Source organism: Pleurodeles waltl, chromosome 7 (assembly GCF_031143425.1).
Source record: "Pleurodeles waltl isolate 20211129_DDA chromosome 7, aPleWal1.hap1.20221129, whole genome shotgun sequence".
Taxonomy (NCBI): domain Eukaryota; kingdom Metazoa; phylum Chordata; class Amphibia; order Caudata; family Salamandridae; genus Pleurodeles; species Pleurodeles waltl.
Genome location: NC_090446.1, coordinates 1347571617 through 1347590950, shown reverse-complemented (window position 1 = coordinate 1347590950; position 19334 = coordinate 1347571617). Strand labels below are relative to the sequence as shown.

The 19334-nt window shown below is 45.3% G+C and overlaps 1 protein-coding gene across 1 annotated transcript in view; it reads left to right on the top strand.

Annotated features, from left to right (window-relative positions):
• The first annotated feature begins 2541 nt into the window (after window positions 1-2541).
• The window catches only part of LOC138246291 (uncharacterized), a 179028-nt gene continuing 162235 nt past the window's right edge, over window positions 2542-19334 (top strand). The window contains exon 1 of the mRNA XM_069200755.1: window positions 2542-2712. Within this exon, the coding sequence (XP_069056856.1) occupies window positions 2653-2712 (60 nt within the window). The 5' untranslated portion in view covers window positions 2542-2652. The remainder of the gene's footprint in view (window positions 2713-19334) is intronic.

The window sequence follows — 19334 nt, the reverse complement described above, 5'->3', positions numbered from 1 at the left end:
AATAAATGCAGTGAACAATTATTTTGCGTCTTTTTTGTCTCTCCTTGGCATACACGAGCGATAGCATGAAGGGGTAAGATCTGTTTCCACGGCTTCCCTGGGGAGACGGATTGTCATGTTCAGGTTGTCATAATCACCTTTTATGCTGGTGGGTTTGGAGGTTTGGGTGAAGCACTGTGAGCTAGCCAGGAGTTAGGTCGGCACCTACTAACTGTGTGGATAGACTCAGTCTCCCACAATCTGCCTTTCTGTCATCCTGAATGTGCAGTCCTATTACCAAAGTAGGAACTGCATAACAACATCATTGATAAAAACATAGTGCACAGCAGAAGTGTGAGTCATAGTTACCTTAGGGCGTGAGTTATAGTTACTGGAGATAACTAGAACTGGTGTTTTTCAGTGTTTTGTTAATTTAAAACAGTATGTTTTAAATTACATTTTCACCTACCTATAACATCCCTAGTTTTAGTACCCGATTGATTCTTGTAAAGTGAATAGTCATTCTCATGAAGTAAATAACATCGCCTGGACATTGTTTTTCTAGCGCTCTACTCAAGTGAAGTTTCTACATCACATCAACCCTCAGGAATAAGCCCTTGACTACTCCTGCTGGTTAAACCTTGAGAGTCAAAGCCTAAAGAGGAGCTTCCTGGTATTCAGTTATCTTGTGGTAGTATCTTGGTCCTCAGTGTTAAGAAACACAAACAATACGTGTCACATGGACAGCCCATTTGCCACTGAGTTCCCCAGTCCCTGATTGGGGTAATGTCATGGGCCCTGGGCCCACATGCTACACAAATAAGAGACACAGAAACATAGTTGTGGTTACTGGTAACTGGCCTCAGGGCACATGCCCTCATCACTTTTTATATAATGGCATGGTCACCAGACTGGTGACGCCTGTGATGGATGGGTGTGGGGTGAGTGTGGAAGTCAGCCCTCACAGAGTGGCTGGTGGAAACACTAGAATGTGTCCATCAGGGCACTACATCTGGGACTAAAGGCTTTGGCCACCTTTTACACCCTCTGGAAGTCGAGCAAACCTCCTGTACCGTGATGCGTCGCAAGACGTCAGGTGACAACACCCTGAGTCCCTAGCCCAATGAAGAACAGTTGCCTTTTATAATGCATAAGGTATAGGCCCTCATAAGCCAGAGGCGCCAGAAGACCAACAGTGCTGGCGGTCTTCCCCCAGCCATAATATGGTTACTGCCGGAATCCCGCCACAGTTGAGGCGGAAATCCAGCAGTAGCCATGTTGGCGAGCGGTGGCGCCTGGTGGTGCTACCATCTGCACCGTCCCGCCAGTAGGACACCACCAGCCATATTAAGACCATTAATTAGGCCTGACGGTGTCCTGCTGGTGGGACGCTGCCAGCGGTAGCAGCGCTCCTTCCCATTCCCTGCCAGACGACCTCCTCGCCGGACAAGGTAAGTCGGGCGTCCGACAGAGGAGGGGAGTGGGAGGGCGGGGGGTGTTGTGTGTGAGTGTGTGGTGTCTGCGTGTGCATATGAATGTGTGTGTGCGTGTGTGAATGCGTCTGTGAGTGTTGTGGTGTATGCAAGGTTGTGTGCATGTGAGTAATTGCATGTATGAATGTCAGTGTGTATATGTGTAAGTATGCATGTTTGGATGTATGTGTGTACCTGTGCCTGAATGCGTGTGAGTATGTGTGAGTGAATGCATGTGAGTAGGCGTGAGTGAATGCGTGTGAGCATGTGTGAGTGAATGAATGCATGTGAGTATGTGTGAGTGAATGTGTGTATGAATGATTGTTAGTGAATGTGTGTATAGATGAGTGTTAGTGAATGGGTGTATGGAAGTGTCAGTGATTGGGTGTGTGCGTGGTGCGTGTGAGTGTACGTGTGCATGCATGCTGGGAGAGGGGTGGGGACGCTGTGACAGTAGGGGGGTAGGGGTTCTGTGACAGTAGGTGGGGTGCTGTGACAGCATGGGGGTGGTGGGTGCTATGTGTGTAGGGGGTCAGGTGCTTGCGGGGGGTGGAGGAGTCATCTACCGGTGACAGGGAGGGAATTTCCTGTCATTGGTAGCCCTACCGCCATGGTTTTTATGGAGGTGCTACCGCCACGGAAACCATGGCGGTAGGCCGGCTCATAATGCTGTCAGGGGTCTGCTGTGGACGGCCGAGTCGGAGGTGTACATCTCCGGCGGTTCATACCGCCATGGCGGTATGAGTGGAGGTGTGGCAGGTTGGCAGAGGCCAACCCGCCGCACTCATAATGTGGCGGTAAACACCGCCAGCCTGTTGGCAGTGATACAGCCACATTGACCGCCAGGGTCATAACGATGGCTATAGTATTTATGTCATACGACCAGCGTTCATTTCCATAGTAAATGCGACTGGCGCCTTATTCACATTTATGACTGCGTTTAGTAAACGTTGTCGTAACTGCGGCGTGTACACATTTGTATTTTCATCCAGGGGAACCGGCAGCTTAAAAACTCGTACACAGAGATACAAGGGGTTGAAGTCCTCTTTCGTGTCCCAGAGAATCCGCAAAGGAGATATCAGACCCGGAAGAATGCAAGAATAAATGCATCTGCTCAGCACCATAAAACCGTGTCAGAGTGCTGGAGAAAGGAGAAAAACCCGCGCCTTGGATGGCGGGCTGAAGTGGGTTCGTTCTGCCCATGGCTGCTCGTTCCCTTTTAAATCGGGAACCATTCGGATGCCTGTGGGCGATACTGGCGGTGAGTGGTTTCTATTTTTATCACGTTTGGCAACTATTTACTGCACTAGCAGCAAGAATTGGTACTGCTTACGTTTCATTTCACAGGCTGAAGTCCGGTCCTGTAGTGACTACAGCTTTCAGGAACTTTCAAGAACGTTTATTATTCTTCATGATTTAACAATTTAATTCACAGTCAGTTGACGTTGCCAGCATGAGATTCCTTAAAACGAGTTACTGCTTTATGAACAAGTTGCATATATACATCGCTTCATACAGAAGTCATTTCTGGTGAAAGAACCTAGGGCCATATGTAGCAAAGGTTTTTACCCATTCTGTGTCTATGGGAAAAAGTGTTCGTACATATGGCCCCTAGCTCCTTATAAATATATATTTTAATTCAATTTGTAAAACAACAAAACACATTAAAGGGCATATTTACATACCCCTTGCGCCTCCTTAGTTCCGCCATACCGTCATTATTTTGACGCTAAGGCGGTGCTAAGGTGGCATTTTCTCCGCATCAGATTTACAAAGTGGTGCAATGTATCGCGCCACTTTGTAACCCCACGTGCCACATTATACCTGCCCCAGGCATAATGTATGCAAGAGGGACGTTCTGATGCAGGGAAGCCCGAAAAATGGGGCTGTGAAATTTACTAGATTTTACTGCGCCGTTTTTTTCCATCATTTGTAACGCCTGCTCAAGGCAGGCGTTAAAATGACGCACCCATTAAAATCAATGGGCCTCCCTGTGCTTAGCTACCCTAGCGTCAACATTTTTGATGGTAATGCAGCAAAGTGCCACAACAGCGTCAAAGATTCTGACTCTGTTGTGGTAACGACTGCCATGGTGCACCATATTGTAAATATGACACAACCATAGTGTTGTTAGGTGGGGCAAGGGCGACGCAAGAGAAGTAACACATCGGGAACGATTCATCACTTTCTCATAAATGTGCCCCTAAGTGTCTACAGCCGTATGAAGTGAATACAATCACATCAGCATGGTCTGCAGACATTTTCAGTTGCACATCTTATATTGCACACATAATACTGCTGTTTCTGGATACTGTTAATCTTTTATATTAATTATAGATAACACTACACGCAAATGTTCTAAGCAGCGTTTTTCAGATATCGAGATCCTTCTGCAAATTTTCATCAATTCCAACAAGTTTCGTATACATTTCTCCCACCACAGCCCATTCTGTGACATTTTTCACCCAGTGCTTTCATGTTGGTTTCTTAGGTGTTAACCAATACATTGCAATACGTCTTTTAGCTAGCAATAAGGTAATTTGCACAAATCTTCTTTTTAGTTGGATATACACCCAGCAGGTATGTCTAGGGTAATCTGTATGTGGTTTGCATACCTTTCTACTCCTTTCCTCCAATATTAAATTATGTATGAGGCATCCCCATACCATTTGGAAATATGTGGGTTGATCTTATGGAGCGCTGCAAGGATAATAGAGGGTCTATGTGCAGTGTAAAAATGTAAGAGTTGAAACCATGCATTGCTTGATGCCTTGTGAATAAGTGCAAGATCACCATGCCACTGTTTTTCTGTATATTGCATACCCCAATCATTTTCCCATTTTAATCTAGTTTTTAACAAATGCTGAGGTTTCTCATCTCTGATATCAGCATAAAGTCTAGTGACACACCTTCACTCTTGATTTGATCCTACCAACCAGCTCAATTCACTTGACTCACGCTGAGTGTGTTGTACATTTCTGCAAACTTGCTTCAACATCAACTGTCCTATGTCTACTCTAAATGCGTCCATTACTCACTTTAACACTTGCAAGGTGCCCATTTCCAATAGGTCACATGTTACCAAGCAGCTTCCTGCCTTCCCTTTAGACATATTCATCTTCTCATGAAGTTAAGCAAATTCAGGCAACAGCCACAGTGGCACATCCCCAGTGTACAGCAGCATTTTACCCCAGCTAGAGCAGAACACTTTTCATACCAATACCATGTCCCGCACGAGGGAGAAGCCATCAACGCTTATTTGGATTTTGATAAGAAACATGCTATCAGGTCTTTATTAGATAATGACCCGGCTAAGAGTTCCATGTATATACTCTGCTCTGGATCAAACCAGCCAGCCACAATCTTTATCTGAGCTGCCGTGTAATACACGTCTAGGTCTGAATCCCTTGATCCTACTTCCTCATTATTGCATGTTGAGGAATACGCACCTTGGTATTTACTCCAATGCAATATGTACGGGATGTACATATTGCATTGGAGTAAATACCATTTTTGCTATAGGTATTCGCCCTGTCATCAACAAAGGCAAGGAGACCCATCAATCTAAGGACCTCTGCATGCTCCTGATCAATTTGACAGTGTTCAGTTCATGCCACTTGTTCTCTGCGTAGGTCACCATTATCAACAAGTAGTGAAATGACACAGTTCCCCATGAATATCCAGTGGTGAGAGTGTCTGTAGGGGACAGCATGACAAGCATCCCAAAGTGAGCAAGCAACTTTTGCGTAGTTCTACAACGTCCTTGCTGTTCACCAAAACTCCCCAGCATTTTTATTAAGTTTGGCATGGTGTCTTTTGGATTTAATAGATACAACAATTGGTCATCAGTATATAAACAGACCAGGTATTTACGCACATGTATTTCGATTGCCCATTCCGACTGGTCTGACCTACATTGAGATGCTAAAGGCTCCATGGCCAAACCAAATAGTGATGCAGACAAAGGGTATCTCTGCAGTGTGCCCCGTTCCATCTCCCATTCCTCTGGTGTTATTCCGTTTGCCTTGTCCCTGGCCAACAGCCTTGTAGACAGGTGTTTAATTTTTTGATGAATACAGGGCCGAAGTTCATAGCCTTCAACATTATGAACAGGTAAAGCCAGGACACAGTGTCGAAGGCCTTCTCCGCGTCTAATGACACTGCAGCCAGCTCTTCTTGATTATATGCAGTTTTGCAGATTATTGGGGTCATTACAACCCTGGCGGACGGTGTTAAAGCGGCGGTAAGACCGCCAACAGGCTGGCGGTCTTTTTTTTAGTATTATGACCATGGCGGTTACTGCCATGGTCATCCGCCGCTTCCCCGTTCCGCCCGCCAGGGCGGAGACGACTGCTGGCCTGGAGACCTGGGTCTCCAGCCCGGCGGCCGTGACAATACCGCCGCCGGTATTGTGACCCTGCTTGCCGCCGTGGATTTCCAGCGGTAGGAACCGCCATGAAATCCATGGCGGTAAGCACTATCAGTGCCAGGAAATTCCTTCCCTGGCACTGATAGGGGTCTCCCCCACCTCCCACCCCCACACCGACTCCCTCCCCTACACCCCCCACCACCCCTGCCACCCCCAAAGGTGGCAGGGCCCCCCTCCCCACCCCGACCCCCAACATAACATTACTGACACACACCCGACACGCACGCAGGCACCACCAACACACATACACACACACACACCGACATACATGCCAACATCCACACACACACTCAGACACGTACACCCACATTCACACATTCACGCACACATCCATACAGACATACATGCAGACAGACACGCACACATTTCCCAAACACACAACACCCCCGCAAGCATACACGCACTCACACACCCCCTACATACACAGACGCACATCCCCATGCACCCACACAGCACACAACACCCCCCTCCCCTAACGGACGATCGACTTACCTGTTCCGTCGATCCTCCGGGAGGGGACGGGAGCCATGGGGGCAGCTCCGCCAACACCACACCACCAACAGAACACCACCGCGCAGAATCACAGGACGTGATTAGCTCGGCGGTGTTCTGTTGGTGTGGCGGTGGAGCAACCTCCACTTCCCCGCCGCCCGCAAGTATGGCTGTTGGTGGCTCTCCGTTCTAAAAAACGACGGAGGGCAGCCAACGGTCATAATACGCCGAGCGGCAAATCGCCACTGCTGGCAGTCTTCTGCACGGCGGTCCCTCAGCGTTCTTCTTAAAAGACCGCCAAGGTTGTAATGACCACCTATATGTTGTATGCTTCTAATATTAAGTGCTGTTTGTGTACTTGGTGTAAAAGCACAAAGTTCATTATGAACTAAGGGCCTTATTTATCAACATTTCATGCAACACAATGCAATGCAAAGCAGCAAGCTGCCTTGCTGTGCTGTACTGCGCTGTGTGAAAGGGTAGGAATGTGCTGTATTTAGCATTATACAGCACATTCCTGCTCTCTGACGCATTCCCAGGTCTACCAGTATTGGTAAATGTTTCAGAATCCATAGGTGGATGCATGGGAACACCCATGCTCCACCCATAGAACGCCTTCCCAGGGCAGAGTACCGCAAGGCAGTGACTTGCTCTGCTTTGCGTTACTCCAGATTTACCAAGCCATGTGGCCTTGCGTGACTTGGTAAATCTCATCTAGGTTTTGCATCACCCTTGCGCCTCCTTGCATGGCACAAGGGCGATGCAAAACACTGAAAAATATCCCCCTAAATAACCAATAACTCCCTACAATCTTAGTAACTACAATTTTTCCATTATTTTGTTATCCACGCTGAGCACAGACAGTGGTCGGTATTCTTTTTAAGTCTTCCCTCATAGAACGTGGCAAAATGCCCAATTTAAGTGCATTTTGCTAGACTTGCAATAGTGTATTTGCCACTTTATTACGGTGCTTTTGTTAGCATTCTGCTGGAAGACTAATTGTCCCTGATGTTGTGGTCACCTTTATTTGTTTAATATTATTTACAATGCCATTCCAGGATATTGGTGCTTCAAACTGAGCTTTGTGATCTGCAGTCAGCCTTCTTAGTCCTTTGGATGTAAAACTGGGTATGATCCTTCCCCACTCAACACATTTGTGTTCACATGCGACTCTTTATAGTAGGAATAAAACACCTTATTTATCTTTTTTTGTGTATGGTGAGTAACCCTCCTGGGAATCTCCTATAGCAGTGATGTTTGTAGCCATTAGTTCCCTTTCCAGGAGCCAAGCTAGCAATCTGACTGCCTTATCTGCTTTCCTGTGCAGTACCTGAAAGAAGAAGGTATTTTGAAGTAGTTATTTGTCTGTTTCTCTGTTCAGCTATCTCAGCTACTAGTTTTTCTGACCCTGCCTCCTGGTCTAACCTTACGTCCTGCTCTGCATTGGGGTTCAGACACTTTTGCATCCTCACCAGTTCCTTCTCTTTGATGCCAAGGGATACTTTGAATTGTATAATAAGTGATAACACCAGAGAGATGGCCGCACCTCTCATAACCACCCTTTAGGGCATCCACTCTACTTCTGTATTAGTGGCACTATTCTCATTTAGTTCAACATAATCCATTATCACGTTCTCCATGGGCAAACAAACTCTGGTTCCTTTAAGGCTGAAACTAGTAAACCCCCTCTGGGTATCATGGCTACTGACAAGACCATGTCCACTCACCTGAATTCCAGGTTCCGCAGGAGCAAAGAGAATACAACCCTTACCCCTAAACACTATTCTCTCATATCTGAACTGAACAGGGAAGGAGAGAATAGTCTCTGGGGGAAAGGGATAGGGAATAGGGATTTGGGAAGGGAAGAGAAACAAAAACACTGGTTCACAAAGGAGCATCACTGTTGTTCTAAGAAATTTGCCTCAGGGTTTGGTGCAGGAATTTTTAAGACCAAAAACAAATCAAAAACAAATATCACAGAGTCTGTCAGCAAAAAAACAATAATTATTATAATTTGATTGAGCAACCACCGTGCCTTTCAGCAAAATCACAATAATTATTAGCACTTGAAAGCTCAACTATTAAACACGATTTTGTAACTCACAACAAAATCGTTATAAAATCAAACGTATTAATTTTTCTTTTTTTATTTGTTTTCACACAATAGACTCGCTCCAAAAATAATCAGAATAAACGTAAAATTTAGCATAGATATCGAGCAATGCTTTCAGGAGTTCACAACACTTAACTTCAATGCTGACTTTTAAAATACTTCTCAAGCTGTCTTTGGAAAATAGTCTTGTATCACGCTTACCTCAGCATCGACAAATGTTTTTCATAATGCACCAAAAGATCACTAACTTCGAGAAGGTTGAAAACAGGGGAACGAGAGGGGGATTACTCATGAACCGACTTCTTTTGGAATGTTTTCAATTATTTGAGGGAGATGGAATACTGTTCGTAAATTTTCCAGCAACAGCGAAAGTAATCCACTCCAGAGAGGGAAGCTCCGATGAAGCCTCACACTGAAATGACGACTCCAGAAAGAATCACGGAAACTTCATCTGAACCAGGAACACTTGCGAGCAAAGGAAGACTGGAAGCCAAGCACAGCAAACACCTTGGCAGTTCTATTTATAGACTGGTGATGAGTCATCAGACACATGCTGGCGATGAGTCATCAATCACTTCTGATGATTCATATTAAGGAATTCTGGTGATGAGTCATCAAACACTTCTGATGATTAATTTGAAGGAATTCGATGCCTCCGTAAACCAGTTGGCACACAGTTCACAAATGGAACAACACTTGCTTTTATCAATATAAAGAAAGATGCAATGTAGTTTCTCTCACAGGTTACAAGGAAGTGCTGTGCTGTAAACACATTCATGGCATGTTTCATCATTCTTCATACATGCTGATTTATTTTGTGAGGGTGCAGCAAGAAGCGTGTGTGTATAAGTGCGAGTGAAGCATATGGGGGGACAATCGAGCAGAGCCCTTCCAGATGTTGTATTTGTGTGAGGTATTGAACGTGGTCCCTATCAACCAACACAAAGGCTATAGTTGAGTATGTATTCTGAGGGGGACTAAAATGGGAATACTCTCTTAGCATGTGATTGGGTACCCTCCAGATGTATACCATGTTTAGCTTTAGATTTTCCATACCACTAAGCAGTAAACAAAACATTCCTTGTTTGTATGTGAGGCTCTGCAATGATCTGTGCTCCCATCTAGAAAGCATTTGAAGTCCCACATCCACAGTACCACACCCTAAATATAGGGCTATCCTGTCACTTAGGAGTCCGTGAAAATCAGCAACAAGAACTTTTAGAGTATAAACGCCCACTAGAGTTACTTCTCTGCCATTCATCTGACCATGTAATATCAAGGGCAAGATTTGTCAATATATCATGTAATGCAATGCTTGCTGCGCTGCATGAAATGGAGAGGGATGGAGTGTGCCATATTTACAAATATATGGTGCATTCCTGCTATTTGCTTGCACTAGCACACAATCTGCTGCCTAGCGCGAACGCAGGGCCTTGAGACTTGGTGCAAGGGTGCCAGTGTCTCAGGCAGGATTTTCTTTGAGCAGGAAGAGACACCTTCCTTCACAAAAATAATCATTTGAGGCGTTTTCACTTACAAAGAGGAAACAATGGGGAGAAATAAATATATTTGTCCTCGTTGTGCTTCTATCGAGAAGATGTACAATTCTGACCCATTCCCAGGTTACTAGTTATGATAAATGTAGGAATGCGCCCCAAAAAATGGGTTATGCTTGGGAACACCGACGCTCTACACATGGAGTGCCTTCCTAGAGTAGAGTAATGCAAGGCAGCGATTTATGCTGCCTTGTGCCACTTTAGATTTACCAAGCAACCCAGGACCATGCATGGTGACCTTGCATTGCTTGGTAAACCTGACAAAGTTGTAAAGCAATGGATTGGAGGCAGCCCTCTTGAATACTAGGGCTGATGTTTTGATTGTAGGAGAAAGAAATGATGACACTCTTACTGTCTGTATGTAATGCAGTATAATTTGCTAGCAATTAGTGTCAGCTGATTAAAATCATAGGAGATTTGAACACTCTCACGGTTACTGTACAAGCAAGTGTCCAAAATCCTTTAAGGGGGGAGTCTGTACTTTTGGTGCACGTGTCCGTTCGGATCCCCCTTCCTAACAATATAACTCAGAACCATGGTGCCTCTTGTGGTCTCTTCCAATACACTCTCTATACACTCCTTTATAGTAAAGACTCATACATGAGTAGCTGTGTGTCATACTTAGGATTAATTACAGACAGAATCCCTGATACAGGCCGTCTTGCTGGATTCAGGAAAATCTTTACTTATCTGCCTGAAGATAATGTGGCCACCCATAAAGCTGGGTCTCTGCAACACATATACCATTCACATTAAAATCTTTCACCAACACCCAGTCTGGCTCGTGTTGGCATCTGACGCTCAGGAGTGAGGTCCTAGATCAGGGTTGATTCAGGCTTATGCAGCGAGCACAACAATAAGTGCCTCTGGTAGGTATGGTACCAGAATATCATCTAACCTAAATATTGTGCCCTAAGTGTCGCTTAGGGTATCTACGTGTTAGTTAGAAGCCCTTGTCCAGCCCTTGTCATACAATTGAGAAACCCTTTTTTATCAGGAATGTGGGGAAGTTAAAATGGCTTCATGGAACACTTCAGATCTAAACTCGAGGATAATGATCGGAATGAGTGACTTGACCAGTTGTATATCTGCGACTTCAAGGAAATACTACAGGTAGGCTGATGAAGCAGAAAATGAAGGTTTTGATTTATTAACGCATAAACGTAGTGTGAAATAATCATGTGTGACTTTAACCGAACTAATAAAGATTGTACGGGGACAAAATGTGCCCTTAGAGTAGTTCGCCAACATTTATAAGCGCGCTTTATATAACGTGGTGTATTAGAATTGCACTAATCCGACATAATCATAAACGTGTGCTACGATTTGCTTGTTTGAAATGCGTTAGCTTAGCATTACTTTAGCGGAGGCTTTGGCCTAGTGGCCTGGTCTCACGGTTTAGATGCTCGTATTTTTCCAATGTGCTATTAAACGTGTATTTTTGCTTGAAGCTGTACTTTTCCACAGAAACCGTTCACATGCTTATCTTAAAGTTTCGTGCCAGCCTGGCATATTTTCTCTTTACTCCAAGGTCGATTTGCAGGTGCGGACAATGGAGGCTCTGAAAGTGAACTAATTGGTATACAATGTTGCAACGTGCGTACCCATCTCCAAGGATAATGTATGCTTAAGTAAAAGCTTGAGAACTGTCGTTTTTGATTGGGCAATTTGAAGCTAACCTATGAACCCTCCAATGGAAGACCCTACTGGATTCGAACTGTTGTCTATAAAACCCAGGTGCACGAGAGGAAAGTAGCTATTATCAGCCATTACCAGCTATTGCCCGACATTGCGTCATTTCGTAGCTATTATGGCCCATCTTGCTGCGACGCCATTTTGAGATACTTTGATGCTTTCTCTAATCGAGAGAAAGAGACTTTAAATGATTCTTGCCTTAGAGACTTTAACTTTGATCCCTTTGCATGAAGTAGTAGTTTTATTTTGCCGCCGTGAGGCATTTGCCCCGTCCACCCCTGCCCCTTTGCCCCGTCCCATGCCGATCGAGAAACGGTACCTGTGAGACGAAGACTTCCTTGTATGCTGATCGTAATTGGTAAATATGAAAGGAAAATTGTAAAATTGCATTGTGTTTCTTTTAGGTAACCAACTGCTGATTTTGATAAGAGCCCTAGTTAGGAGTTTTTCTAAATTAATATTGCTAAATTGTTTTTTTTGCATGAAGTCCCACATGCCGATGCTAATTTGAGGTTAGACTAGGATTCCATATGTCGCACGATGCAATTTGAGATCTTGTTATGCTGACTAAATGTACGCAATTAGCTCATTACAGATTATCGTATTAGTGATTTGCATTGCCATTATCGAATGCCTTGTGATTCAAATGCTACATAGATTACACTTGTTTCGCCGTTATGGACAGCTATTAATGTTCATTTATGTTTATCAATTGGTGTTGAGACACATATATATTGTGCTAGCTTTGTTAATATAGGGAAATAAATTCACTAACTTTGCAATAAACTGGTGTGGTTATTCCTGACTGAAAGGTCAGGGTTCGCCGAAATGTATTCTGGATTAATTGTTAAGTGTTATGTTGAGCAGGGTATTGCTTATGTTCGTTATTGATTATTGATTTGATGCAATTGATCGACATAAGAGTACGGAGAGTTCCCACTTAGTCAAAAGATTCATCGGCCTAAAGAGCGTCCAAATACAGGTAAATTATTAGTACGGACCGCTCTATCAGTAGATGGTAGCAGAGGACGGTTACGTCTTTTGGGACCCTGTACTCTTAGAATACATGGTGTTGAATTAACGGTTACGCATTTTGAGACCCCACTCGAGAAGTTGAATTAGATTTTTCTTGGGTAAAACAGATTGACAGAATGATGATGGGCTAGGTCCACCGCGACTTTCCCGGGATCTCGGAGCTTGCGAATGGAGAGAACGGAGGTGTGGATTCGGCGTTGGCGGTACTAGTGATGGTATGAGTGAAGTTAGGGTTTTGCGCTTGCACAGCTTATTGCCGCAGGGTGTGTGAAAATGTGAGGATTTTTTTCTTTTAGAGGATAGCAGAGGTGCGGCTCCGAGTGTAGAAGTAGAGAAGTCGTCGAACTTCATAGAAATAGCGGAGGTGCGACTCCGAGTGTGAGAGTAGGGAAGTCGTCGAACTTCATGTGCGTGTGGCGCTTTGTGCATAAAAAGGTCCACGTGGTTGTTGTTGTTGAGACGGGCCCTGCAAGGTCAAGAGACTCCGGAGTATGTTGATCCATGTTGTGGTCTGGGCGGTTTAGTAGGTTGATCGGGCGTGGTCAACAAGTCGGTACGTGTGTTAGGGAGTGAAAGAAACTTCGACTTCGGGCTTTGACAAGATTCTAAGTGCACTAGAATAGATCATTGACAAGTTGAGAGTAGGTCTGCGGGTCAGATTTGCTTGCGAACGTGGGGACCGAGAAAGACGGAATAGCGGCCGAGGCTAGTGAAAGGTCCCTAAGGTCCTGAAGCGACTGTGTTACCCTTCCTGTAGTAAACCGACAGATCTGTTTTATTTTTTTGGTAGCTCGCAATATATGCAAGAAGTTGTTACGAAAAGAGGTGAGTGAAGGAGGACTAGCCGCAAGGCTTTGTCAGCCGCAGTGTGTGTGAGTGTGACGTCACTAGGAGCCGCGCTGGGATAGGTTGGTTGGAGAGAAGGGTCGCGCACGGATTGGACGCAGTCCGTGGGGCTCGATTGGAAGGGGAAAGGCAAGCGAAGAGTATTCCGGGAATTAAAGTCACCTATTGATTACAAACTTTGTGAAATAAAAGACGAGAAAATGAAATTCCTTAAAGCATTTAGGAGTGCGATGAAGGGGGAGTCTTACATTAAAGCGAGCGTAGGAGAGGAAACGCCGCCCGAAGGCACACCAGCTTACATTGTAATGGAAGAGAAGGGGGTAGCTCCGTGTCTTTGGCTAAAGCAATGGCACAAACTGACAGAGAAACATGGGAGCGTAGCGTTCCCGATACATGGGACATTCAATATAAGGATCCTAGAGAATTTGAGATTCACGATGTACAACATGAAGGTACCTCCAAGGCCAGCACAGTTTGAGGCTCTAGCGATTTGGGAACTAATGGCCAGACAGCAACAGCAGAAGAAGTTTGAGACCAGGATGAGAAAGGTAGAAAAGACACTAGCGGATGCTAGGTGGGATAATGCACAGAAGGTGTGGAGGTCAGATGTACTGCAGGGAATAAAACTGTTTCCCGCAATTACTAAGGAAGAAGAAGAGGCAGGCAAGAAAGCTACCTGTAAGACAGACAGGAAGTGTTCCAAGGATAGAGAGGACGAGGAAAAGTTGAGAAGAGAAGAGGAGTTAGAGGATGAGGAGTTAATAATGCAATTGCTGAACGACCGTCCACCACCTTATGCGGAGAATGGACAAGGTCCAAGTACCAGTTCTGCCCCTCCGGCATCGGTACGGAACAGTGAAACCCAGAGTTCAGGAGCATCATCGGGATCTAAGGACCCGAGTTTATTGTTCACTCCGCAGATACCGCAGGTTAGGAGAATATATCCAGATGTGCCCATGTTGAAACCAGCAGAAAATTATCAGCCGCAGATGCCAGGGTACTACAGCTGTGACAATAGTGGAGGAATGGTTCTAGAACAAACCGTAAGGGGAGTACAGAATGGTCACAATCCAACAATGACACAAGCTGAATCAACTCAGTTTTTGATGCCTCAGAAGCAGATGCAGGGGGGAAACGCACATGCTCAAATGACGGGGAGTCAGATGGGCATGCCGGCAATGATGACCCATGGTGTGGGAATGAACATGCCTCAAAACATGGGAAATGGACAGAACCCAGATGCGATATCCCTACCCATTACTGTAGGTCCACCGGTACCTTTGTATAGTCAGCCTAACTTAGGTATGAGCAGTCAGGGATCAATGCTGCAGAATGGGACAGAGAGGAGGTGCATAGAAAACACTCCAGGGATAACTCCTATAGCGGCTCAGCCAAATGGATCTGGGTCCTTGATGGAGTTTAGTCCCATATGTGCTCAGTCAACACTGGTGAGGTCGAGCCCCCCACTGATAATACCTCTAACATCGAATACTGAAAAGTTGCCGCAACCATCAATGGCAGTCGATGTGAATGCTACACTGATGGGGGTAAATGCGCAACAGCTGACACAGTGGTTCAACAGTTTGAATTCCACACAAAGTTCAGACAGTGGGAAAGGGGAAGATTATCTGAATAGGATGAGGCTGAACATGGAAGCACAAGAATTGGTGGAAGGGACTATGGGTGTGAATAGGTTGGAGTCCTACTCGGAAGAGGAGCTGAGATACCTATGTCCAAAGATCACGAAAGAAGTGAACAAGGTACATAAAAGCTTGCAGGAAGTAGCGGACAGAAACGGGGTTGACATAGACAAGATGAAACACTTGAGCAGAAGCTATAGGTTGGATTTTGGGGCCACAGATTTTGAACACATGAGGTCTGCAGGCATGAAGGCGCACCTTAGAGAATTGCTGCAGAGTGCACAAGTGTGGAGGTGCTTAGACAAGTGGGAAAGCAGATGGGTAAAGAGGAAGGAAAAGAGGAGGGACAGTGCTACAGAGCATAATGAGAAAAGACCACAGAGTAGCGAAACAGTAACCATGTTACCAATGAGGGAGACAGCAGGGGGAAAATTAATACATGTACCATGGCACAGAAGCGATATTCAGTCTTTTACGGACGATTTTCCCAAACTGAGAGAGAAGCCAATTGAATGGTATCAATAGACTGATAGGTTTGTGAAGCTTGCAAAATGTCTCTGGGAAGACCTGAATACTCTCTTTGAGATTGTGGTTCCAGCAGATTTGTGGGAGGATTGTAAAAGAGCTGTAGGTTGGCCGACAAGTGAACCAGAAAGAGACAGGGAGACGGGTGCACCATCACCTATGGTGATGAGCTTGTACTACAAAGTGATTGAGCATTTGAAGACGAAGGTTGCCGCGAAAAATGTGGATTGGCAGAAGATCGATCGAACTGCCCAAGAGGCTAAAGAATCGATTCACAGTTACTATGAGAGGTTGTTGAAGGCGTTCAAGAATTACAGTGGCACGGAAACAATAGAGGCGAAGGACATGCTTCATTTTGTGTTTAGATTTGTGGAAGGGCTGAGGCCAGAGATAAGTCAGATGATAAAGTCGCATTTGATTTGCTGGCAGTCGAAACCGATTGACGAAGTCTTGAATTATGCAAAATACTGTAGCGACGAAATTGAAGTGAAACAGAAAAGGTTGAAAGAGAAAGTGATGATGATGCAACTTAAAGCAGCTCAGACAGGTGTGCAAGGTTTGCAAGGGATGCAAGGGTTCCAACAGCAGGTACTGCAACCGCAGCCGCAGTTGCAGGGAAACATGTCGTTTCAGCCACAGGCCAGAGGCAGAGGAGGTTTTGTGAATAATGGTCCGGATTTGAACACTGTTGTAACGGGTGTGCAGGCAATGAAGAAGGTGATGCCGTGTCACGTGCGCGGAATTGTCGGTCATTGGAAACGCGAGTGCCCGATGGTGGTGCAGGAAGGTGCAGGTGCAGGTGTAGGTGTTGGTCAGCAAAACAATGATGTCAATGCATTTCAGACAATGAGGGGACCGAAAATGAGAGGTCCAAACCCAAATTTTCAGACCGTAAATCAATTGCAGGGATTGCAACCTATGCAGCCGCAGCAGATACAGATGCCCCGTATGCAGATGACGCAAATGCAGCCGATGCAACAGCAGTTACCCATGGTACCTAATCAGCAAATGCAAATACCTTTGGCACCAATGAGTCAGCAGCAAGTGATGGTTCCTCCACAGGTCTCGGGTCAGGTAATGAGTACAAATGGCACCGTACAACAGTTCCCATTACACAGTGAGAGTGGAATAAACAATGTATGGGAGAGTGAGAGCTCAGAAGAAGAAGGAGATTGTGTGCTTGCAGCATCCTTGGAAGTTGATCAAAAGGGTCCGTACGTAGAGGGAAGAGTAATGGGTCATCGTGTCTCGTTCTTGGTTGACACAGGAGCCACACGTTCAACTGTTAAGAGTAGTGAAGTACCGAATTTGCCACTCTCAGGGAGGACAGTTCAAGTGGTGGGAGTAGCAAACAGACATCTGACGAACCCAATAACAGATCCGGTACCAGTCAGCATCGGTAACTATCAAGGGGGACATCAGTTTGTGGTATGTGACTCAAGCCCGATAGCACTATTAGGGAGAGACCTATTGTGCAAATTGGGTTGTTCGATCATGTGTTCGAACGAAGGAATAACAATCCAGACGAGCAGTGATGGGGAAGAGGAGGACAGTGTAGAGGGGGATGAGATGGAAACGGTAGATGAAGAATATCCTCTGATTTGTCTTTTCCTGATGATAACTGAAAAAGATATTCCAGCCGAATTACGGGAAACAGTCGGAAAGGAGGTGTAGGACATGACAGGGAAAGAGGTGGGATTGATGAAAGGAGTGGAACCAGTGAAAGTGACTGTAAAGCCCAATGCAATCTTTCCCCAGACCCCACAATACCACATGGCACAAGACACCCTCATGAAAGTTGCCCAACTTATTGATGAATTTGTAAAGCAGGGAGTACTGAAAGAAGTGTTAAGCAGTCCATGTAATTCACCAATAATGGGACTAATAAAGCCGAGTGGAAAGGTCCGACTTGTGCAGGACTTGAGGAAAATAAATGACATCATAGTCAAATGTTGCCCAGTAGTACCGAATCCAGCTGTGATAATGTTTCAGATCCCTTGCGATGCCGAATGGTTCTCAGTCATCGATTTGTCACAAGCATTCTTTTCTGTGCCTCTTCATGAGGACAGCCAATTCCTCTTTTGTTTCAAATTCCTAGACAGAGTGTACAGTTGGTGTCGAATTCCTCAAGGGTTTTCTGAGTCACCGTCAATCTTCAATCAGATTCTAAAGAAAGATTTGGAAGCATTAGAATTGCCATTCGAGTCAACCCTAGTACAATACATTGACGACTTACTGGTTGCATCAAAGACAGAAAGTGGCTGCACAGCCGATACCATTGCTCTGTTGAATCATTTGGGAAGGAATGGACATAAGGTGTCTCCTTCCAAATTGCAGTTCTGTCAGAAGAAAGTGAAATACTTGGGTCACCAAATAGAGAAAGGGTCACGGAGAATAATGAAGGAAAGAATAACAAGCGTACTTCAAATGAATCCACCAAAGACAAGGAGGGAGGTGAAGAAGTTTTTGGGAATGGTGGGCTACTGTCGCCAGTGGATTCCCAACTTCTCAACTCTAGCAAAGCCTTTACTGAAACTGACCCAGAAGGATGCCTTGGATCAAATTGAACTGAAAGGAGATGAGATGGATGCTTTTGTTGAATTGAAAGAGTGCATGTGCAGGGCTCCAGCTTTAGGTATGCCTGATTACACAAAGCCTTTCACATTGTTTTGTCATGAACGTGATGCATGTTCTTTGTCTGTCTTGACTCAAGCTCATGGTGGCGTAAACAGACCAGTAGCGTATTTTTCAGCTACTTTGGATCCGGTCGCAGCAGCACTCCCAGGGTGTTTGCGCGCCGTAGCAGCAGTTGGTATCAGCCTCACTCAGAGTGAAGGAATAGTGATGGGACACCCAGTAACAGTCATGGTCCCTCACTCAGTTGAGATACTTTTGACCCGCTCCCGAACGCAACACATGACTGGAGCAAGACTCACAAGGTATGAAACGATTATTCTGGGCTCACCGAATGTGCAGCTGAAAAGGTGCACCACGTTGAATCCAGCAACCTTGCTTCCTGGAGAAAATGCTGAAATTGAGAACGCTGAAGACGTCGAGCATGACTGCCTTCAGGTGACTGAATTTTGCACAAAACCCCGACCGGACATTAAGGATACTAAGCTTGATGAAAATGACCAAATTCTTTTTGTTGATGGTTCATGCCTAAGAGACGGGATGGGGATTTTGAAAGCAGGATATGCTGTATGTACTGTAACCGGGGTCTTGGAAGCGGGATGGCTTCAAGGAGTCTATTCTGCACAAGTAGCAGAACTTGTAGCCCTTACCAGAGCATGTCAACTGTCTGCACTGATGAAAGTCACCATTTACACTGATAGTCAATACGGGTTTGGGATTGTGCATGACTTTGGACAACTGTGGTCACAGAGAGGTTTTCTGACTTCTTCAGGATCCCCAGTGAAGAACGGGGAGAGGATAAGGGAATTGTTACACGCCATTCAAGCGCCAGCCGAAGTTGCAGTGGTAAAGTGTAGTGCTCACACGAAAGGACAGGACTATGTTTCTCTGGGAAATGCATATGCGGATCAAGTCGCA